Genomic DNA, 23,999 nt, shown 5'->3' on the forward strand with positions numbered 1-23,999 from the left:
GATCCTCCTTGTGCTGCGGATAAAAAAAAAATCGAAGTCCAAGTCAAGTAATGGTTTGGACATGAGCGGGCAGCTAGATGCTGGGCTTGGGTTGGACATGGGCTGGGCCGCCCCTAGTCCAGATCCAAATTGAAATTAACTTTAATTAATTATCCTGGTGCTTTAAGATTCGTGCAACTTGGTTAAAGAGGACCACCGAAGCCAAACTGTAATTAAATAATATCGGAGGCAAGTTCCCATCTCTATAACCAATATGTGCTTTGAAACCATTTTGTTGATTCGTGACTAAGGTCTTTTGTATCCGTTGTAAGATATATTCTTCAAGTAAACACTGTTACAAATTAAACATATAAGGGAAGCATTTAGTTTTATATATTTCTTACTTTGATGCCAAGAGCTATTAAATATTATGGTAGGGTTCTTTCATCAACATGACTGGCCCTAAGCAAGGGGTCGACATTTGTGACCTTTGCTTTAATCTTATATGACATCAGGATCAAGGCAGGTGAACATTAAAAAGATGACCTACAGCTGATTGATGGTGTATCAATCATATGAGCCTGTTCGTTGGTCGGTTTTTGGGCAAATAAGCCCGGCGGGTACTGGCTTGTTGTGAGAGGAACACTGTTGGCTGGCTGATAAGGCCTGGCTGAAACCAACAAGCGAACATGCTGATAGTCCATGTAAGAACGTGGAATCGTCCATTCTCGATTCGCATCCCTCGAGATTGTCTTGAGCATGCAGTTGAGGCAACTATAGATGTTCTCGTATCGAAAGTGCAAAGCAGTTTCAATTTGTCCCCTGGTTGTTTAACCGGTGGGTTGATTAAGGACGTCATCGACAGTACGAGAGAACAGTTGGCTTATACATGATATGTCAGTGTCATCTCATTATGTGAACCTCACATGTAAATAATTTTTTATTATATATCTTCTCTCGTCCCTCTCTCATTCTTTATGAGTAGGCCCACAAACTACCTCATTTTCTGAGCGGGATAGGTGTTGAGATAAGAGAAAGTCTCTTCTCTTTTCCATCTTCTCTCTCTTCCATGTCTGAAAAATGCTGACATGGATTCCTATGAGCTAGCTAAAGTGGTACCGTTGGGGACGTTATAAGGAAATCCAACTTTTCGATAGTGCTGCGGCTTAAGGAGGTCTGTAATTAGGGCCCCGTTCGCTTGGCTAAATTTGACTGAAAAACACTGTTCCGGCTGAATTATTGTGAGAGAAAAATACTGTTCCGGTTGAAAAAAGAAACCGAACGAGTTGACTTTAAAGTCAGCCGAACGGGGCCTTAAAAGTAGGTGCGCTGCCATCCAATTCCGACCAACGTTGCTGTTCCTTTGAGGCAAAAACCCATGGACATGATACACATGAAATATAGACAGATTGGTCAACTTTGCCTCGTGGGACACTGGGCTTATAACTTTTCTTGTCTGTAACGTGTGGGCACTCTCTTTTTTTTTATCGGATGTGGGCAGACTCTTAACTAGTCTAGAGTCATTGTAAATTTCTAAGATGTTTTTTTTTTTCTTGTCTGTAATCCTATAGCCCTGGGCAAAAAATACCGAGAACCGAACTGAAAATACCGAAACCGAATTTTCCGGTGCCCTATTCGGTTCCTAATTCCCAGGAACCGAAATTACTAAGGTAAAATTGGTTCTTTACCTCGGGAAACCGAATTTACCGAATTACCTGAAATGTGTTGAGTTTGAGTGTTGTTATATTATTGATTGTACTATTGTAGACTATTATATTATTTATTTGTGGTACTCACTCCTATAGTCTCGTGGACTTTTATATGTATATTTATTTTTCACTATTATGCTCTAAGAAATCATGTCAAAATTAGCTTTTGAATCTGCTATTACATGTCTATGTGATCAATTCGGTACTGTTCGGTAAATACCGAAACCGAACCAAAAGTACCGAAACCAAATTTCCTCGGTACCGATTTTTGGAAAGAACCAATCGGTACCTATTTTTCAAAGAACCGAATTTCTACGGGAACCAGTTCGGTATTACCGAATGCCCAGGCTCAAACACTAGTATGTAAATTTCTTGTCTGTAACACTAGTATGTAAATTTCTAAGATGTTAGAGAACGAGTGTGTTGGAGATGTTCTATCATTGTGAATGAATTGAGGAGCCTAGAACACAAGATTGATGAAGATTTCTCCCACAAGTTCTTGAGATGTCCTCCCAAGAAGTTCAAGATCATTGTCACCATAATCTTAAGAGGAGGTTTGAAGGATCTCACTCCCACACAAGTGTTGGGAGAAATCATCACTCATGACACCTTTGATCATGAAGAATGAGTGATAAGGAAGAAGAAAAGAAAAGTGTAGTGTTCGAGGCAAAGTCTAGTAAGAGCAAACAGCTTGTTCGTTTCGTCGTAAACGATCGTGATTTATTTACTGCTAGCTAGTTTGATATGAGAGAAAAATAATATTCCAGCTTATAATCCACGATCGTATATGAACAAGCGAACAGGTTGAAGATTGCAAGAAATTGTAATTTCGGCAACCAAGGACTCACAAAAGCATGCATTAAAAGATCAGAAGTTAAAAGACTGTTCATCTACCGAGGCTGCCAAGTTCAACAAATATTTTTGCCGCTTCCTGTGTTTCAGTAAACCACAGTGAGTATCCGGAAGTACTACATTGCCAATCTAAACATTTACTGCAACGGATTGCCCATAGACAGAGTGAGCTCCCACGCTTCTGTAAAAATTTCGGGCCTATGTGCAACAGTTTTTCAGTTTTCGGTACTGTACCAACAGCTTCCACGAGCCAGTTTTTTTAGAAAAAGCTTCCACGAGCCGATAAAGCTCAGTAAACCACAATCAGTATCCACCTACATTGCCAACCTAAACATTTACAGCCTGTTTGTTTCATCGTAAACGATCTTGGATTATTTAATGCTAGCTCGTTTGACTGATCTGGTGTAAGAGAAAAATACTGTTTCAGCTTATAATCATACGATCGTATAAGCCCAGCTGAACAGGCTGTTAACGGCAACGGATTGTGCATAGTCAGAGTGAGCTCCTGCAAATATTTCAGGCCTCTTTGGCACAGCTTGTGTTGGCTTCAGCTTCTCCACTTTTTGGTACTGCAGCAACAGTTTCCACGAGGCGATACTGCTCGGCTTCTAGTTGTTTTGGGAGAAAATAGAGAAAAGTAACTTAATAAACAGTCATGCTACTTCCGGATTTTCCAATAGCGAAGTCTCGGATTTCCAAATATGTAGCACACTAGCACCATTGTACCAAAACCTCTAGAACTGCAAACCTGTACATCAGAGAGAATCTGATCAAGCTGGGGGCAAGGACCTGGTAAAATAAAGCCTCCTGTTCGGTACTTGCACCGGAACGGCAAGGGTATTTTCGAAACTAAAACCCTGCAAAATAGAAACGGCACATGATTGTTGTTACCCTTTTGCTTTGGCAAACCTCTTGGACATTTGGTAGTATTTGTGGGAGTGGGTGACCTTTGTGAATTATGATGCTCCTTTTTTTTTTTGTCAAAAACAAAATTTTAGCTCTTATGAGTACGATGGCAGTTTCTGGTACAACTCCATTGCTGCAAACACTTCAAGTTACCAACTGAAGTTTTTTTTTTGTGTGTGTGCGCTAATTACACATCTGTTGGTATGTCAAATGTTGCCAAGTTAAGGACCATGTAATGCTTGGATAGCGATCATGCGAAGGGATGTGATTTTGTAGCACATACTACCTCCATATGAAGCTTTGCAGGCATACTTCATGAATTCTACCAGGACCACCGTTAGAATGAGCACCATTGTGGCCCTTTGGAAAATTATACTGAACAATATGCAGCCTTCAAAATTTTACAAGAGGAGTCATCAATAACATTGAAAGTAACAACTGGTATTTAAAAAAAAAAGCAAAATAAGGAATGAGTGGTCTTACTTCCTCTTGCAGTTAATGAATATCTTTTAAAACTATGCCTTATCTTGAACGTGCAGAATTCCTTTGATAGTACAGCTCACTGGTGAAAGGATTCATAGCCTAGTGATTGTGACTCCTGAGTAGCCCCTCCAACGACTGGGTTTGACTTCCTGTGGGAGCAAATTTCAGGGCTGATTTAAAATACCTCCCTCACTGACAACCCACGAAATAATGGCGAAGCGCCGGCCTATCCGTGGTTATGGTGCCTACCTGGTGGTTGTCAAACTGCCGGGGAGCCTAACCAGGTGGTTGTCAGGGTTAGGGTGCAGCGCTATAGGGTCTGCACTGTCAGGGTTGGGGGGCGGGGTCTGAGGTTTGTTCTTCCAAACAATGCCATGGGGTGGTCTTCCCCCTGCTGACTGAGTACAGCTCACTCAAAAAAAGGAGGGGTTCATTCAATTGCCAGGTGAATGATGTAAAGTAAATCCAAATACAGTGCTTATTGCGCGTGCAGGTGCTATGGGATTTTGATTTCTACCTGCTGTTGTATGTAAAGGAAAAACTACAAACCAAGCAGCGTTTCCTTAGCAAGACCCATCCTTACTGCCAAGTAGCTTCTTGCAGTTTCTTCTTCATAATTCTAAAGCTTTGTTGCCCTGTCTCAGACCAATTGAATGAGGTACCTCTTTTCATCATGTCTGAAAAGATAGGTACTTTAGATGACACATCCTTCACAGGAACATCATCATAATCTGCAAAATAAAGGAATGTTTGACATTTTATGAACCAAACTGAGAGAATTTTAATTATGCAGAACACATCATACAAAGAGGTAAACTGCAAAAACAACTTTTTGCATATTTATTCCATATAAACATATAAACTTAGTACTGTATCATTGTTAAAGTGCTTTCATATCAATTGAATGAATAACAGAGCAACAACTTTTGTACTATGTAAAACATTCAAGTTAAAGCCATAACAAATCATGTTCTTTGTCTCACCTGAAGACCTTGGAAGATGGTACTGAATTCTCAAGAATGTAGAGGCAATTTTATCCTTCTTATGACACAAAACTCGAAGAAGTGTATTGGCATCATGTACATGTCTTCTTCGAGCATTTGTAGCTTCAGGATTGTGAGGTGTTTGGTCACTTGCATTTATCAGCATATCAATAATTGTGTCAGCCTGGAAACCAGTAGGTGGGGATCTAATCAAGTTGGTTACTGCAGAAGTTTTCTTCAGTAAAACTATAGTAAAAAGAATACCAGACCTTCAGCATATATAGGTCCAATATCTGCTGAGTTTGTCTAGCCTCCTTTTCAACTATATCCATTGGTAAACCTTGACCCTCTGCTATAAAGAGATCCTAGAAGAAAATTTTAATGACAGGACAAGTAAATCATGTGATAATTTCAGCAAGATGCCAACTTATTGAACCGATAAGCTGTATGTATCGTGAGATTGCTTCATTTTTCACTCATGGTAAGTATAATGCATTCCTTTAGCCTTCTTCATACCTTGAGAATAGCAAGATCTTGTTGCATCAAGTCCACATCTGTCTCAAAAAATGCACGGGATGGGCCTCCATCCAGTAGGACCCAAATGAGTCCATCCTAATTGAGATTAGACATTAGGCAGCCTTTTACTTTAGACATATAAGCAATCTAAGAATAGATTGATAAACAGGATAGACAGCGAGATATTTATACCATGCAAGCTTGAAATATTCTGAGCACAACTTGGTCTCTTAACACATCAACAATTAAATCACATACCTGATCAAGAACCTGCAGCATATATCCAGTTCAACAGTTAATAAAGCTAAGAGAGGACCTAAACTGAACAAAGTGCAGGCAACTAGGTATCTCAAGTGCGGTTTCCCTACTTGATCAATTGTAGGGATAAATATCTGCATGCGTGCTCCTTTGACGCTGTCTCGGTACAAGGAGAAAATAAATGAGTCACGCATATCCCAAAATACAGCCCTTGTTCCTGCAAGGTTGTACTTTAAGCTCATCACTCATGTAGTCAGGAAACATAGGAACAGAAATATAATAGTTTTTTTTTTCTCGAACATGAAAAATATTTGATAGTTGTTATTTTTCCTTATACATTTAACATGAAAATTATTTGGTAGTTGTTTACACCATCTATCTAAAAATGGACCTTCTCTAAACAGAGGTTAATCTCACTGTATCAGTTCAAGAAAATGCAGGTCAGCTGATAGTTACAAGAGCATGTAATATACAGATTTTGCACTGTAGATAATCTTTTATTCGCTGTGATGTATTCATGCATAAGGCACACCGCAACCACATTACATATTCATTTACAGCAAATGGATGATAAATCTAGCAGTAAACTCTAGCAGACCCTGTAGAGCCAAACATAAACAAAACAATTTTCTAATGGTATACCAGTACAAGGAAATCTAAGTCTAAAAACTATTGCCCTGATTGCAAAGGGCAAATAAAAGTGCAGATTGTGAATCAGAAACTAATTAGAAGATTAATAGCTCACCAATGAAGTTCAAGATCGTATTAGTTGTGTTCACAGCAGTCATTCGCACATCATCAAATATTGTAAACAACTCATCAACCGATTCATCAGATGATGTCAAATTTTCTGAAAGAGCTCTTCCACTAGCCATAGAAGACAAATAATCCAACAATCTGACAGCTGCAGAAGTACAGGAACAAAGAGAATTGTCATTTGTGCATTACCATCTACAGCATTCAGCTTGCCAAACTTCACATGCAAAATCAACTCACAACTTTTGTGCACACTCTGTTACAAAGGCATAAACTGGCCTCAAAGTTTCTCAAAAGAGATGAGCCTATATGAAGTTCTTGAATGCGGTTGTTTAACCAATCACACACTTGCGCCAATTTTGTTCATTAATATAATACTTGATTCCCCACCAACTATATGATTGCAAAAAAAAAACAAATGTGTCGACACTGGCATAAAAAAAAAAGGAATCCCCAAATGGATGTGGCATTTGGCAAATCACACAACCAAAAGTCCAAAAATGAAACAACCAAACCGTACCAAAGCAACCCACTCCATTTGAGTCGCTGACACATACAGATCCAAGCAATTCATCTCAGATATTTATCAGAGAAACTTTGAGAACGGCATACAATTTCCATTGAAGGATGCAGACTTAGTAATACGGGCGACGCGGGGCCGACACACCTAGGGTTTCCCGCTGCCGCCCTACAACCTGTGCCTCGGCGCCCTCTCCACCTCTCTCCAACATCTCCTCTTGCTTCTCTCAGCCAGTCGTCCCCCAACCGCCTACTTCCGGCGCGGTCCAGCTCCCCGCCCTCGGAGGGCCCTTCTCTGCCCACAGTTGTGACCTCTCCTCCAACTGCCGCCATCGTGGATGACGGGATCATTGGGGCCCCATGCAGATCCATATCTGGGGACGATCCCTTCTCCACCACTCCCATTGGTACTCGAGCACAGAGCCCCCATCCTAGTCGCCGCTGGTCACACATCCTTACTTGCCAGCTCCGCCACCTACCGTGGTCGAGGTTGCCAGGGCGGTAGCCTCCCTCTCCACCATGGTCACGGACTCACGGATACTAGCCGTTCGCGCATTCATCCTGCAGTGGTGACCTCTCCCCTGCACCGGTAAGGTCAACAGCAACAGGCCATTCTAAGATTCGGCTAGAGATTGCCATGGAGGTCGTCTTCCGCTCAATGCCGCACAAGAAAGCAGGTCGCTTTCGGTCGCCGAAGTCGAAGTCCACCAGGATTTGATTGCCTTCTTGGATGTGGCCATGGGTGACGTAGCTCCATGCCCTGCTAAGGAGGTTCCCATTGATCACTGCACTCTGCAACATGCAGTAACCTCTACATCCACACTCGTCTCCAGCGCCCTCAACTCCATAGCGTCGCCCAAAAAGGCCGATGGTGGTCAGTTGAGATTGGGGCTGCTGTGCGGGGACAGTTCTACCTCCTCATTGCTAGACTTCCAGTTGGGTTTCTTTGGGTTGCATGGGGTGGCAGCGACATGCCCTGCCACGGCTGTTGCCTCTGGTCGCCATCACCCAAGGTGGTCATTCGTTGTATTGCTCTCGACATTCAACGGCATGGGCAAGATACCACCCGGACCATCTTGGGGGCTTCTTACCCCTTTGCCACCGTCGCCGGTCGTGGTGGTTAGAGCCTGAATTAAGGACAAACACAACTTTCCCTCAAGAAAAAAAGGACAAACACAACTCCAGGCAAGAGCAACAGGTCGCTTTGTCTTTCGGTCGTGAGCGTTGGTTCGGCTGTACAAGATGTCAATAAGTGCTTGAAGTTGACTGGATGTCGCTATAGTACTTGTATGACTGCCAAGTTTCATGGATGCACCATCAACTCCAACCTAGATGGTTTGAAGGATCTGCCCCCAGGGCATGCTGTTGTCGGGATGTTTGGAGGTCTAGGTTGTAGGTTTAGATTGTTTTGTGAGGGTTTGGTCGTAGGTCATGCTTCATGACATGAACAGTCATTCATGTGTGTCGTAGGTCTTTGGTCATTTTTGTATCGTGTTATGTAATACTCCCTCCATTCTGGTTTACCAGGCGTACAAGCGTTTTTTAAAATCAGCCACAACAGCAGGCGGGCAGCAGTACCAAGCGTAGTCATTACTCCGGAAGCATGCTGCATGCATGCAGCTGAACCGTCGCTGCACTAGCTAGTAGTACTCTGCTCCTCACGTCCCGTGCTCTTTGTGAATAAAAAATGATTTAGCGGCCGGCGGCGCCATGCTAATCGCAGCACAGCAAAGCACGTCAGTTAATACACGCGTGTATCTCCATAACCTTCTTGGTATCTGGTATATGGCTTTGTACGCCTGGTAAACTGGAATGGAGGGAGTAGCCTTCTAAGCCTAGTTGCCCTGGGACGGTTAGCCGGGCCCAAGGATCGGGTCACTGTAAACTTCTTTTCTTAATGAAACACATGCTCAGCCACGTTCTAAAAGAAAAAACTTTGAGAACGTCACCTTTTGCTGTTTGTAATTGGAACAGGCTTACCAAGTTCAAGTCGAGTGTGAATAAAGTCACAGCATAAGAACCAGCTTGACAAGAATGAGGTATACCGAGTCAAAAGAAGGTCAAAGGGGATCAATATCAATAACGCTTGTTCCAGCAAGTGGGCCAATATAAAAACAAACTTTCTATAATACTCCCTTTGTCCTAAACTTATCTTACTTTGAACAAGTTTTCAGAAAAAAAAAAAACTATTCACAAAAGTTCATAAATACACTATCAAAACGTATTTCATCAAGAATTCAATGTAACTAATTTGATGTTTGGGATGTAAGTGTATTTTTCTATACGCTTTGTCAAAGTTAAATAAGTTGGGACAAAGCCAAAACGAACTATAATTTGGAACAGAGGGAGTTGCAAAATGTTCAACATAACATCACAGGAAGGCAAAGGAGTAATCAATGTACTCAGGAGAATACCTGACAAGACAGAGACCCAGGATTGTTTGATACCTTCTTCTATGGCATCAAGTTGATCCCTGATGAACTGCAGCATTTAGGAAAAAGAAGGGTCACTGGGTCAGGTCGAAACAGGAATTACAAGGTAGAAGCACCACAGCCAAGTTGTTGTATGGTGGGAATAGTTTACTCTAAAATAAAACCTACAATCATGTATGTGTCAGATATAAAAGGAATTCGATGGAGCAAGATGGCCCTCCCTATGAAGTGCCAGCTACTAATATAGATATAACGGCATTGACTAAATAGCAACACAACTGATTTCTACGAAAGGTTTTTCAGGACCACTGTCCTGAACTCTTAGCATGTGTTCGAAGAGGAAGCGCATCTGTGGTGTTTAGCTGGAGCAAGGGAGCTTGCACGGCTCCCTGTAGCAAACGGTTAGGCCCATCACCATTGTTAGTAGTTGGTCGTGTTTTATTTTCACAGGTGCGAATGTAACTAAAAGTTAAGGGGTGTGTGGATGGTGTGCGTGTTGTTAAAAAAAAAAAACCCTCAACCGGGGGGTTAAGACTGCCCCCGCAGCATTACAAATAAGAAGAAGGACCTTCTCACCCGACCGAGAAAACCCCCGAACCCCCACCCCCACCCTTACATGGTGGCTTTCCGTCGCCCAAGTGAGAATTGGGCCGGTGCCCCCCCCCCCCCCCAGTGCTTTGGTTATGGGGACGGACGAGGGGATTTTTTTAACCTCAGCCTGAAATTCGCTCCCACGGGGAGTCGAACTCAGGACCCGAGGAGTGCCGCTGGGTCACCTAACCGTTTGAGCTAGGGGCCCTTTGGCTGTGTGCGTGTTGTATTTTACAACTCTTCTTCTTAATGCAATGATACGCAGCTCTCTTGCGTATTCGAGAAAAAAAAATCTTAGCATGTGTTGGTGATTCAAAATCTACTAAAATAATATATTCATCCATGGACCATGAATATATTGGCAAACTGATTATGGACTTGTTACACAACCTTAACTACATTAGCATCAAAGCATCTACAATAAGCAGACCACAGAAGTGCAGAGTATCCGAAAAAGGCCTAGACAATTAAACTCATGTGAAAATGAATGGAGAAAGGTAATCAATCGAAAACTCACTTGAAGAGTGTTGAGTTTCACACATAATTTGGGCACTGTCAAATTGTTCAACTTCATAGCCACCTTTTCTTCAGGAACCATAGGCTCAATAAGTTTCCTCTTTGCAAATGGATTCATTGATTCTGCATAACGTGTCAAGACTGGAGCACTAGGAAGAAGGGTAGATCCAGACACTGCAACAGGAAAACAACATAAATACAGTTATTTCCTGGTTCTTCTGAAAAGGCATTATTTGTAAGATAAGAATAACTGAATAAGGTCACCCCATGGGAAAAGTATACTAAAAGGCCTATGCTACTTAAAAGGTATGCAAAAGGGCATCCCACTTATTCTGGCAACAACAACAACAACAACAAAGCCTATCAGTCCCAAGCAAGTTGGGGTAGGTTAAAGTTGAAACCCACTAAGAGCCCCTAGTCACGGTTGGCATCCCACTTATTCTGGCGGCCCAAAAAAATGCAGCAACCAACAAAGCATTTGAAATATGCAAATTTAGCATTGTAGAAACAGAACCATCAATGCCTATGTTGATGTTTCTGATCTCGATAATGGATAACCTATCAAGGAATGATGCTAACTTTAAGGTCCAGGTTCACTACTATCAATTTTCAACATGAAAATGAGAGTGCATGAAGCACCAAAATATTTGCAAGCTGTAAAACAGACGTGTTATTAGTCAAGAAAAAAGGGAAATATTTGCATAACGAGATGTTCTGAAGAAAACTGAGGAGCAAAAGAGCAGAATGTAAGTGAGAGAAGTTATGCAGCGTAAGATTGTAGATTGATTATTGGGTTACATGATACATGTACATATATATAGGTAGAGATAAGGGCGGCTTATGGAAACAGAACCGACCCTCCGGTATCTCTACCATATACAACTCAATCTACACCCTTGCTGGACAAGGAATCCAACGCAGGGCAGCTACAAGGGCTGGCCGCAAGGCCCAGGCCCAGATCAGCCATATACAGCTGTCCAACAGTAAGTATTTACAGAAGAGTTTGCAATAGCAATAGTTAATACATGTTGATAGATAAGTAATCCCGGTGTTCATCACCATCAAGAGCATTAGTAGTTGCTACTGACATATATAGGTCAGCTCCTTGTTCTTTTGATTGATAGGCAAGATGGTCAGCAACAGTAGACAGCATAGGAGTAGTTGAATAGTTGGTAGATGATCTAGCTACAGTAGATAGAAAAGGCACCATGCCTGGCAGGTATGCAACTGCCCCTTTTGTATGTGTATATATATGTATGCAAGTGTACAATTCAGAGTAGCTTAACAGACTGTGTAACAAAAACAATTACCCAAGATAGTACATCAATATCTATCCAAAACCTGACACATACCTTGTTGATTTTCCATGTGAAGCAAATAGACTTCAAGACTGCTAGTGATTCCGATGAGTAGACTTCGCAAGTGGACGATTTCCAGGGGCAGGCTCGCATTAAAGAACTGATCAACAGTCTGCACATAAAATGGTGAAATATAAGAACCCAAAGAAAGATCAGAGTGATAGTTAAAATATGCATATACTCCCCCCTGGTTCTAAATGTAGGTCATTTTAGGTTTGTCCTAAGTAAAACATTTTTAGCTTTGACCACCAATAGCTAAAAATCTAACTAGATTTAAAGCATAAGGTTGATGCTTATAGATTGATCATAAAAAGTAATTTCATAATATGTAATTATCTCTGTGTGAATTATTACACTTTTATAAAAAATTCTAATCAAAATTTAATCTCATAGATGGTGTCAATGTCCCGAAATGACTTACATTTGGAATTAGAGGGAATATTAAGCACCCTAATGAACAATGATTCAACAAAGACTGGTTCAAAAGGTAATCAATATTAACAGAAAACTTCTGCCTTCAAGATGGAAGCTCAGATATTCTGCTTGCACTTAGGATCAAATAGGACTACAAGTAATAAAAATGCAAAATGATTATGGTGAAGTTTGAACCATATTAATGCTAAAAAATGGTTTCCGTTTATCTCTTGAGAGTAAGGAGCATATTGTGCAGAAACTTCTGAGTCAATTAAAAAACTGACCTCCTCCACGATCCGGAATACTTCAACCACAGATCTTGCTTGTTTCTCGTGAGCTGATAAAGGTGTCCAATCCTATACCCACAGATGATCAAGAAAAGAGAGCTTATAATCAATTGCACCGGACAATTGGACAGTTAGGACTTAGGAGAGCCAGCGATGCCGTTCAAAGTTTCTAAAGTTAGCTAGGCACATCCAACATAGTGAAGTCAAAAGTGACAAAGTACAGGTAATCAGGTACCAGTTGCTAACTGTTTCCTAGTCAGACGATATGGCACTCGTGAAGCTTAAGTAGGTGGTTTGATTGTGGATTTTCTGGAATTGAATAATGTAATCTCTCATCAACTGCACGTCTGCACTATTCACAAAATGCGCTCACACACACATTAAAGTTACCAGCTAACTGGTGTTCCATGTGTTGGTCCCTTGCTGCCCTGCACAGGTAAGCAACAAGCTTACCAGCACACTCACTCACTTGGCTAGAGGTAGAAGAAGGGGTTGAGCTCAGGAACACACACACAGCACAAGCACTAGCCCTGGCCCAAGCTTTGCTTCTGGTTTGTGGCAACTGAACTAACTTTTTCATTGCATTGGATGTAGTATATATACAACTCATGTACCAACTATAAGGTACACATGAGTATGGCTGAGTACAGCCCCAACTTCTCCTAGTACTACCAGTACAAAGCTTAGATCAGCCCACTACCACGACATGGCTGATGTATTAGCTACCAACTAATGTACTAGAGGTGGCCTATTGCCACACTGCTACAGCAACTAGGACAGCAGAGATTGACTGATTGCCAAATCTGCTGTGCAGCAAATCAAGAGAGAGAGATCAGCAGCAGATTATGTCTCACACCATGGTCCGGTTGGCAAGTAACAGTAGGTCACATAAAACATCATTGTGGCAGGCTGGTAGTTGTTATGCTACCACACACATGCAATTTAGATTCCGACCTGACTGCAATTATAAATTTCACACCCTAAACTGTATTATATGATTCCTCAATATACCGCACGAACATTGTGGTGAGTATGTGACTGGTTTTAGCAAATTATAGTACCTGATACAGATTACAACAGTGCCATTTTTATACACAAAAAGGCAGAAAGCTCCCTTATCTTCTCTACAAACACATGTGCAGGGACATCACATATGAATATCACTAAATGCAAAAACATATGCACAATTAACTATTCGCTCCATTTCACAACATAAATCCACAATGGTTATGCACATAGACCAAGGAGACACCAAATCTAATGAAAAGTGGATGAGAAATGACAACATTGTTAAGTACTCCCTGTTCAATAGAATGCTACTACTACTCAACCTTTTACAGATCATTAACTAATAAAGAAGTAAAGTAGCAGTGAACTTCTGCGGAATAACAAACCTCTATCTCAATAGTACGTTTTGTCCACTCCAAGACATTCTCGTGTTGAGCATGCAGCCATTGGAGAATAAGGGGTGAAGAAAAGCGACCTACCTGTTGGATTCGGGTGTCATTTATTTAGATGTAAACATGTTCTGGAAATGTCAAGTGACATAAAGATATTCCAACAGGCCTTGTTATAAAGACCCCCAAAAAAGGAGCAAGGGCATATTATCTAAAAAATGCTTGATGTTATTCATGGAGATTTGTCCTAGTAATGAAAAGAAACTGATGAGATGTTAAGAAAATTTTCAAATTGCAAGGTCTTTGGGCAACTAAAAGCATCCAGTATTTAGACACAAATGGCAGCCCAAAAGAAAACCACGAAGCAAAATTGCAAGTAAAGTGGCAAGGACCTATCCCAGAAAGGTGATATATTGCAGAAACATCAAACCATCTAAGACAAGGACATCAATCAGGACACACAGACAGCTTAACAGCAGAAAATGGTGTCACTAAAAAAAGCAATAAAAAGGATCAACTAATAGTTTGCTGGTAGTCAAAGTGCCAAACCACTCGATTCTAGAATTCCGAGTAACTTATGTACCAAAGGTTATATAGTACTCCCTCCATTCCAAATTGTAAGTCGTTCTGGCTTTTCTAGGTACATAGTTTTTGCTAGGCACTTAGATATACATTATGTCTAGATACATAACAAAAAATATGTACGTAGAAAAGCCAGAACAACTTACAATTTGGAATGGAGGGAGTACCTAGTGCAATATCAAATCATGGAACAGAAAATATAAGATGTCTCATTCCATAGGAAACCATGATGAAGGTGAAAAGGACAGTATTTTTTTCTCGAGCTAATAGGAAAAGATTATTTTACCATTGATAAATAAACAAAACCAAAGCGCTGCATGAGTCAATTTAATAGATAAAGGACATTTCTTTTTTTTTCTCGAATGCGCAGGAGAGCTGCGCATAAAGGACATTTCCAAACATTGAAGTACTTATCATGAATATTAAGAACATTGTGATGTCTTACCATGTATGGCTTTAAATAGTTGGAGAATGAAGACCCAACAGCTTGCCCGTACACTGTGTAAAGTTTCTGAGCTATAAAGAGCTCAAAATTATTCGATGCTGCCAGTATCCCTTTTGAGTTTTCCAAATGATCTGTCCTTTCGAAGAAAAGTTCCTAGTAGCAAATAGCAACACTAAACGTAAATGCAAGATCCCCTAGTAAAGATACCATAGCTGTACAAGGAGTTGAACTAACCAATTGTTTTCCATACAGCATGTGTAAGAAAATTAGAGCTACTCTTTGAGCTTCAGGATAGTACTTGTGAAGTATTGGACTGAAGTCAGTGCACTCTTTCTCTGCCACTGCCTTTAGCTCATTTGCAAGAATTGTCAATGGATGCTTAAATTCACAATCTGAACGGCCATCTGATGAAATTAGGGCCTAATGGAGCATAATAAAGTATCAAGAAGACGTTACGCTGTTTATTATTTAGTTATCAAATCGAAGTTTTAAAGTTAGACCCATTGATTGTTAGCTCACTTGCTTATATGCAGCATGGATGGATCTGACAATGAGTAAATGGATCAACTTCGACTCTGGTGTACTCCCTACTGGGCTCTCAATGAACTGAAAATGACCCAAAACAGATCAAAGCGCTTCAAAGGTAAAAAAAAACTCTTGAAACATCAGTATTCAATGAACCGTAATACATCATCGAATGGGCGAATAAGAGGTCAGTATCAAACACAAAGGAAGAATAAACTGATACCAAGAATATGATAGAAGGATTGAGGGACAAAAAGGAAGACGTGTGTATCAAATACTAACAATGGTAAAAAAACAATGATACTTACAATGAGAAACAACAATTTAGATTATGGAATATGTCAAAAAACACTACACATGACATTCTGATCCAAGTGAAGTTTTTATTATTTTCTAACTTCTCATGTTCTGCAAATAATTATTAGTACAAAATCAGAAGAAATTGTGTGATATTATATCCATACTCGTTGAATAAAATATTTAAGGGAAGATCTAGTATTGATACATTACAGTAAAGAATTCCAAATTCCAATGCAAAGTCGCAAACTAAAGAACAAAACTAGAGCTGTCCTAGAGAATTTTAGTTTCTGAAAAGTTCCTAGCTTAGGGGCAACATGTAGCTTCAATATAGTTTACACTCAAGGTCTTTCTGGCTACTTGATTTTGATGAAACACAATCATTTCTGATCGAATAGAATGTTTTATAACCATAATGATGTTTCCTCTAACGCATAGTGTCATCTTAATGGTAAAAGGGTTGAAGCCTAATGGAGAGGAGTTAGCCCCAAAATTCTAGTGTTCACTTCAGACATACTGGTACCAGAGCAAAAGCATTAGAAATCTAACCCTTATTTCTTCAAAATCGTCCTCAGTGGAGTTTGTCACCAACAGCAAGACCAACTTCAGTGTGGCCTCAAAGATCGAGTAGTTATTCTGTTGCAGGAAGTCAAGTCAAGAAAAAAAAAACTTTATGGTAGTACTGTGGCCTTCTATGAAATATAACAAGACATAATACAATACTGATTTACATAGGTTAAGTACCATCAATGGAATTAATTAAGAAGAAACACCAAGCCCTTCTTTCTAAATTGACATAAATTTTCGTTCTTACAGTTTCTTACCTATCAAGACTGTCACACTATGACACTAATTATATTCAGATCATGCAGGTCGCATTACCATACTTTTACTTTTGGTTAATTCATCACTTGCATGGACAAACCTCATACAACATATGGTCATCATGCAAACAATAAAGGATGGCCTACCTACATCAGCAACAGGCTTCTGAGTTCTGAACTTATGCTTCCATGGTAATAAGAAATTAGGTGACTGTCTATTATCCATGGAATTTTATTTGTGCTTACATTCTTCGTCCACAATGAACTTACAGAAAGAGTACGGGTGAATATTTTGTCAAATTATGTGACAGAAAAATTAAAAGTTTAAGCCGTTAGATAAGCTAATTAGGTAATGGGCAACCGTAACGATAAGGAATAATGTAATCAGATCAAAAGGAAAAAAATCTCGACCCCTAGGGGTAAGACCTCCACAGAGGCATTGACAAAAAGGTAGAAGATTCTCTTCTGCAGGGTCGAGAAAAGGCTATGAACCCCGGCTACTCAGGATGTGCCACTAACGGCGAGAACGCGCCTGCAGCCGCGTATCATGCTACAACCGTTAATGGACCACATATTTCACTGAAAATAGCACAAGGAGTGGTCTTTTTTGAGAGAACAGGGATTTGAACTCCCGACCTGTAGGTTGCACTTCTGCTTCCCTACCACTGCGCTAGGCGCACATTTTCGATGTAATCAGATCACATAACAGAGATAAAATTTGTTAACAAATTTCCTTAATCAGCATGCTAAAACAGGAGGGCACATCCAGAAATTAGTCAATGATGTACCGGAAGAATCCGTCTGCTGAAAAACATACAGTTGCAAACAAGGGACATCAACTAACCTTACTAAAGTATGCATGATAATTGTCTAGCTGTCTGCGGCACCAAACATTTATTTTGAGTAGGGCACTGTCAACCAAACTTAGAACCCTGTTGCCACCACAGGCATCCACAGAACAAATGAAGCTGTTTGTATATAACTCTATTTCTTTAACATCGTGGTGCACTTGAAGTTTCTGTATCTGAAGGCTTGCATGTTTCAGTAGAAGAATCTCCCCAGTTTGAGAAAACTGAATGGAAAGAAAACAATTATATGAGTATGCCATGGGTACAAACAAGGTAACACTAATAAAACGGTCAGGTATCAATAAGGTTGCTTCAATTAATGGACAAAAGAAGTTTTCCCTGCCTCTAAGCAGAGTAAAGGCAAATCAATTTATTATGGAGAAAATCTTGTTCTGGACAGATCGCTGGCTGGATGGTCATACTTTGGATGAAATTGCTCCCAATCTGTTCAACACGGTCCCTAAAAGATTGACCAAAAGAAGGACTGTTGCTCAAGCGCTCCAAAATAATCGCTGGGTGGGTGACATCAAGGGAGCGCGTACAGTTCAGGTCATGTATGAGTACCTTCAGATCTGGGATATTGTGGAGAATGTTGTCTTGCAGCAAGATACTCCAGATCAATACAAATGGAAGTTAAGTCAATCGGGGTCCTATAACAGTAAATCGGCATATGCTGCCTTCTTTGAGGGTTCTGTCAGAATTGGGCCTTGGAGGAGGATTTGGAAAAGCTAGGCTCCTCCTACAACAACAACAACAACAACAACAACAACAACAACAAAGCCTTTAAGTCCCAAACAAGTTGGGGTAGGCTAGAGTTGAAACCCAGCAGAAACAATCAAGGTTCAGGCACATGAATAGCTGTCTTCCAAGCACTCCTATCTAAGGCTAAGTCTTTGGGTATATTCCATCCTTTCAAGTCTCCTTTTATTGCCTCTACCCAAGTCAACTTCGGTCTTCCTCTGCCTCTCTTCACGTTACTATCCTAGCCTAGGATTCCACTACGCACCGGTGCCTCTGGAGGTCTCCGTTGGACATGTCCAAACCATCTCAACCGGTGTTGGACAAGCTTCTCTTCAATTGGTGCTACCCCTAATCTATCACGTATATCATCGTTCCGAACTCGATCCCTTCTTGTATGACCGCAAATCCAACGCAACATACGCATTTCCGCGACACTTATCTGTTGAACATGTCGTCTTTTCATAGGCCAACATTATGCACCATACAACATAGCAGGTCTAATCGCCGTCCTATAAAACTTGCCTTTTAGCTTCTGTGGTACCCTTTTGTCACATAGGAAAAAGCTGGCAAATTCTTCATTTGGTTAGTGTTTCACAACAAGTGTTGGACCGCTGATCGCCTGGCTAAGCGAGGTTTGCCTCATCCGGCGGCTTGCCCCCTTTGTGACCAAGCTCCGGAGACAATCCACCACTCACTGGTTGGCTGTGTGTTCTCCTGCCAGGTTTGGGTGCTGATCTTCCAACGCCTGGGTCTGATACACCTAGCTCCTGAATCTCCCGAGACCCGTTTCTTTGGATGGTGGAGGAAAACATTCTTGGCTGTACCAAAAGAGATGCGTAAGGGCCTTAATTCTCTGATAATCCTGGTCGCTTGGGAGATTTGGAAACACAGGAATGATTGTGTGTTTGAAAAGGTCAGGCCAAACACTCAGGAGGTTATTTGGGCTATAAACACTGAGGGCCGCCTATGGTGCATGGCTGGGGCTTCCAAGCTCCAAGACCTAGTGCTCTCTGTTTGGTCACCTCTTCCCGATTCTGGCGCAGCCTGAGTATAATGGCTGCTGATGTGTTGGTGTGTGTTTTGTCAACCTGAGTATAATGGCTGCTGATGTGTTGGTGTGTGTTTTGTAACTGGGTAGGGGCTACCCAAACCCTTTTTTTTTCTTCTTCTTCTACCTTAATGAAATGACGTGCAGCTCTCCTGCGTAGTTCGAGAAAAAAAAGACAATTGATTCACCAGAGCAGTTCCTTCTATTCAATAGAAAGCATCGTTGTATCACAATGTCCATCCATTCTAAATGTCAACAAGTTAGCTCCTATTGCCTACAAACATACTAGGTGCTCTTGCAACAAAGGAAATGCAGAGACATGATGGATGAGCCACAAATTCATAATTCGCTAGTTCATGCTATCAATAAGGGGCAACGGATGCTATCCGAAAAGGAGAAAGGGCAAACTATAGCAGTAAATAGACCTTCTTGAAAAGCACCCAAGCATAGAAGATGTGGTGCAACTTCTCAGTAACGCCCAATATAGGCCAGGTCAGCTTTGCTGTTTCCAGTATCTCATCAGCCTCCTGGTAGTAAAATTAGATAGCACATTCAGGAACTCAGGATGGAACACTGCTGTCCACGAACAAATCAGCTATGTGGTAGCAGGGTGTGATCTTTTTTAAGCAGACCAGAGAGGATATAATGATATATAGTGAGTAAAGAAAAAACAAACCTCTACAAGTTGCCCATCTTCAAGAATATCAAACACACTGCAAAGTAACTTCTCATATAGCCTAAAATTAAAATGATAGTTATGGGTCCAATGGTAGGTCTCATCTTTAATGTCAAACTTCTTTGTCAGCGCACAAAGTTTTGAGTTGTATCTTTCGATGATAGTCAAGACCTCGACACGGCCCTCAGGAACACTTACAACCCAGTCCTGGAATAGTTAACGATGCATATATACAATGAAATCAATACTGTGAATCAGTCCGTTGCGAAGAGAAAGATGAAACAGTTGTTTATTTTTGAGATAGATACTAGTATCATTGCTAGTACTTGCCTCTGTACTTTTTAGCTTAGAGAGAACTATCCGTAATGTCTTGCTCATATCATACTCAAGAGATGCTGAGAAGAGAAGTAATTCTTCAAGAACATTCGCCTGGATAGCAGAATCAGAGACAATAGTAAGACAGACACCCATACTGGCATACTGCAGATGGAAACGATTATAAGAGCTTGCCTGTCTTTTCTGCCATTGTCCACGCAATCTTTCGGTTGGAAAATCAAGTTTGCCAACAGAACTTAAGAGCTGTAGTGATATACGGGGCACATCAAGTGTTTCTTTCGCTGTCTTCAAACTAATGTGTCTTAAAGCTCGTTTAGTCAGTGCGTCCATAGATTCTGAAATCTGGAAGAATTTTGCCTAATGAGTCCTCTCTAGAATATTTCCTAGCCTAGTAGTGAAGATATTGCTCAAGAAGTAAATTCAAAATGACCGTTGAATAAAAAGGAGGCAAAAAAACTTCTAATCTCTAGAGTCTTGAGGACAACATAGAAAAAGTTATTTTAAAATTTTTTAAAGGGACTGATGAAAGAGAGTAGAAACTAGAAAGGTTCCTCTGATATATTAGCTAAGAACTTTGCTTCCTAAGATCATAACAGACTCTTGTACTCAGCAATAAAATGAAATGAGGGAACCAAAAATCGTTAATATCTGGCATTCATGTGAACATTGAAGAATATTGGCAAGCTAGGCATCATTGCCATCTATTTTAGACAAACAGACAGTGAATACCCGAATTTGTTTCTTAAACTAACATGAAAAATGACCAATTTGTGAACAAGACCTTGCCTCCATTTGTACTCGGATCAAATCAAGAATGTGGGCATAGCCATCTTCCACCTGAGGTGATGGATTTGATCCTTCAGTCTTAGTTCTTCGACCCTTCAAGAACTTGTGCTTCTTTTCTCTTTTTTCTTCAGAGAAGTGTACTTTTCCTCTGTTGGAATTGTATTGTTAAGGAAGATGAGTTAGAATTGTAAATGTATACTTCAAATATGAAGACACACCATGCAGTTAACGCAAACAACCAGGTAGACACGTTTTGTAGAAAATTACCTGACAAATAGAGAAGCAAGAAGGACCTCATAAGCTGTTTCTCTTATATCATCATCAGACAGTTCTTGAGTTAAAAAATAAAGAACAGAATTAGCTCTAGAAAACAAATTAGGTTATCCCCACACGATTCGTCTTCTTAAAACAGGGTAGAAACTAGAAAACATAACAAGTAATCTATATGTTATCATATATTCCTATATCTATGATTCTGGGTATCAATATCCAAAGAATAAGAGAATAATAACAAATGAAGCATGTACAACTTTCTACCTGTGGTTAGCCTAGGCAAACCTAGAGAAAGAATATCCACTTTCTTTACTTGCTGAGGAGAAATATCTGCCAAATTATCGTCATTCATGTCATATCCTATTCCTGAGGCATTAATAGCATCTCTGAAGAAATCTCTTGGTTCAGTTGGTTGTCCTGCTGAACTTGAGTTGTCTTGTACAGGTGCCTGTGGCCCAATGCTAGGTGCCGCTTCCTTTGGAGGGGAATCAGATGGTTGTGGCCTCAAAAGAAGAAAATAAGAGTTCCCTGATGGCGACCCAATCTGAACGCAATTAATTATGTTCAGATAAATCTCTACACTTATTATAATACTCCACAGAAAATGTATGTAACAATAGAGCACTCGGTTGTTCGTCGATACCAGAAGATGAAACTCGTTATGCCAAATTATGCACATTTAACTATGGAGGACGAATGGAACACTCAATCGAATCAGTGATCTTCACTTTAACACTAGGCTTTTAAAATCCAAAGAATGGAAGCAATTGAGAAACAGTAGAATTGAGGAGATTTAAGCATTAAGTAGGTAATGGTAAGATACGACTACATAGCCATTTCATTACAACTTCTGAGTACAACTCAGGATCCAATGGTTTGTTCGAGAAAGAAAGTATCCAATGGTTGGATCATTAGATGGAAGGCTCATAAATGTATCGGATGGTTTAGATGCATTGTTGTACTTGAGTTGTACTAAAGCAGTCACATTAGAAGTGTTTCCCATACATAAAATTGACAGATATCCTAATTAAATTGCAATACTGAAATCTGTAATGATCTCGATGGTTTTAAAGATCAAGCACTATCAACTCTGATTAAGAAAATACTGGAGAAGCATGCTGCTTACAGTTGACGAAATTCATGCATGGTGGCATATTAGCATAAGAGCCGTGCAGCCTTTTTGTAATGAATTCTCAACTCCCTATTGCAGTAATTATATTGAATTCAATTGCATAACTACAAGACAGCTAATCAGTTGCAGAATTTTAGAATTCCAAATTTTATATAAAACTACAAAAATCCAACAATATATAGCCCCAATCCTACCAACCGTTCACAGACACTTGACGTCAAAGAAGACGACTTATTTCGGGATCAATCATAACAATCCAACAAGCAACAATGAGCTCAAGCCGAAATGGCAAGGAAATTCATTGATGAGATCGCCTCATACCATGATAGGGTACCTCCTCTCGTCGAAGTACCTCCTCGTGGCTTCCGAAGCATTAAATTGGGTGCCTGAAATGATCAGAACTCGAACCATCAGGTGAATAAACTCGCCGTCGCCGATCAAACACACATGACCAAGGTTCGCGAGCGGGCACGGAAGGGGTTCTGCCTGCCTTACCGGAGGCGACGCACTCGAGCGCGTAGTCGGCGCTGACGGCGTCGAGGTCGACGCGGGAGAGATCGAGGGCGCGGCCGCCCCCGCCGCCGGCGGAGAGGAGGAAGCCGAGGAGCCTGCGCCGGTCGCGGCGGTACACCTCCAGCATCGACGCCGCGTCCATGGCCCACCGCGCGAAGGTGCTCGTCGAGGTCGAGGGTTTGGGCGCGGGACTAGGACTCCTGGCTGGCTCTCAGGGGAGGCGGAGAGGGTGAGGATTGAGGAGACAGGCCCTGCGACTGTGACTGTGACTGTGACTGCGACTGCGAGTGCGGGGTGCGCGCAAATCAGCCGAGGGACGGGGACAGGGGCTTTGGTGCGGTGAACAAAGAGACGGGAAGAAGCAGACCGCGTCGGGGCCCACGACGGCAAAACTGGACGATGCGTACCCGGCATGGTCCGCCTTCCTCCTTTCGAAATTCGTTTTCCTCCGGCGGCGCTCAAATTTCGCTGTCAACTTTGACAGGGTAGGATTGGCGAACGGCGAGTGCGCACGAGCAGCAGGCGTGGCGCGAGTGCGCGACGCGCGGTCCGGGATGTTCCCGACTTCGAGGTGCGACCGTGCGAGAGGGGCAGAGGGTGATTTGAGTCGTCCCAGTCCGGCAGTCCCACCCTGGCCATTTTTGGGCATTGAAAGTTGCTGGATCAGCCACCACCGTGGCACTTGGCACGACAATACCAAAACATTTACATTCCGTCTCGAGTTTTAAAATTTTTGGGTCTGTTTGGTTCCTTGAAATTTGCTGTCTTTGCCACAATGTAGAGACTAGTGATATAGGACACTCTGATAAATTAAAAGCATCTAATAAGCCAATCGTGCAAGCGGTAGAGGGAAGAGAGAGAGGAAGAGGGATCAGAGAGAACAAATAGTATTTCTTTATTTTTTATGGTATTTTTTTGCTATGGACTATTGTATAGATGACTCCCATAATAGTTCAAGCGTGTAGAGAATATTTTAGTCTTTATGGATTACTCCCTATATCCCGTAAAAAGAGTCGC

At 41.2% G+C, this 23,999-nt stretch overlaps 1 protein-coding gene across 5 annotated transcripts; it reads right to left on the reverse strand.

The window, feature by feature from the left end:
• Positions 1 to 3,623: 3,623 nt before the first annotated feature.
• LOC136491291 (protein unc-13 homolog) lies at positions 3,624 to 23,394 on the reverse strand. Of its 5 annotated transcripts, none has more exons than XM_066487555.1 (29): positions 22,965 to 23,392; positions 22,791 to 22,855; positions 21,602 to 21,881; positions 21,332 to 21,395; positions 21,065 to 21,212; positions 20,453 to 20,620; positions 20,273 to 20,371; positions 19,943 to 20,149; positions 19,692 to 19,793; positions 17,474 to 17,701; positions 16,355 to 16,441; positions 15,503 to 15,589; positions 15,218 to 15,403; positions 14,984 to 15,136; positions 13,954 to 14,046; positions 12,557 to 12,628; positions 11,853 to 11,970; positions 10,502 to 10,674; positions 9,376 to 9,442; positions 6,432 to 6,590; positions 5,797 to 5,903; positions 5,621 to 5,698; positions 5,429 to 5,524; positions 5,182 to 5,277; positions 4,913 to 5,096; positions 4,447 to 4,660; positions 4,179 to 4,327; positions 3,930 to 4,078; positions 3,624 to 3,837 (listed from the first exon to the last, which is right to left on the reverse strand). In XM_066487555.1, the coding sequence occupies exons 1-26, from the start codon at positions 23,122 to 23,124 to the stop codon at positions 4,509 to 4,511; spliced, it is 3,429 nt and encodes a 1,142-aa protein (XP_066343652.1). In that variant the 5' UTR covers positions 23,125 to 23,392; the 3' UTR covers positions 3,624 to 3,837; positions 3,930 to 4,078; positions 4,179 to 4,327; positions 4,447 to 4,508. The 5 variants fall into 5 exon arrangements, with proteins under 5 accessions (XP_066343652.1, XP_066343651.1, XP_066343650.1 ...); XM_066487554.1 differs by having other exon boundaries at positions 4,179 to 4,341; XM_066487553.1 differs by having other exon boundaries at positions 4,179 to 4,660.
• Between the last annotated feature and the right edge of the window lie 605 nt (positions 23,395 to 23,999).

The sequence above is a fragment of the Miscanthus floridulus genome, chromosome 11, assembly GCF_019320115.1.
Source record: "Miscanthus floridulus cultivar M001 chromosome 11, ASM1932011v1, whole genome shotgun sequence".
NCBI classification, from domain to species: domain Eukaryota; kingdom Viridiplantae; phylum Streptophyta; class Magnoliopsida; order Poales; family Poaceae; genus Miscanthus; species Miscanthus floridulus.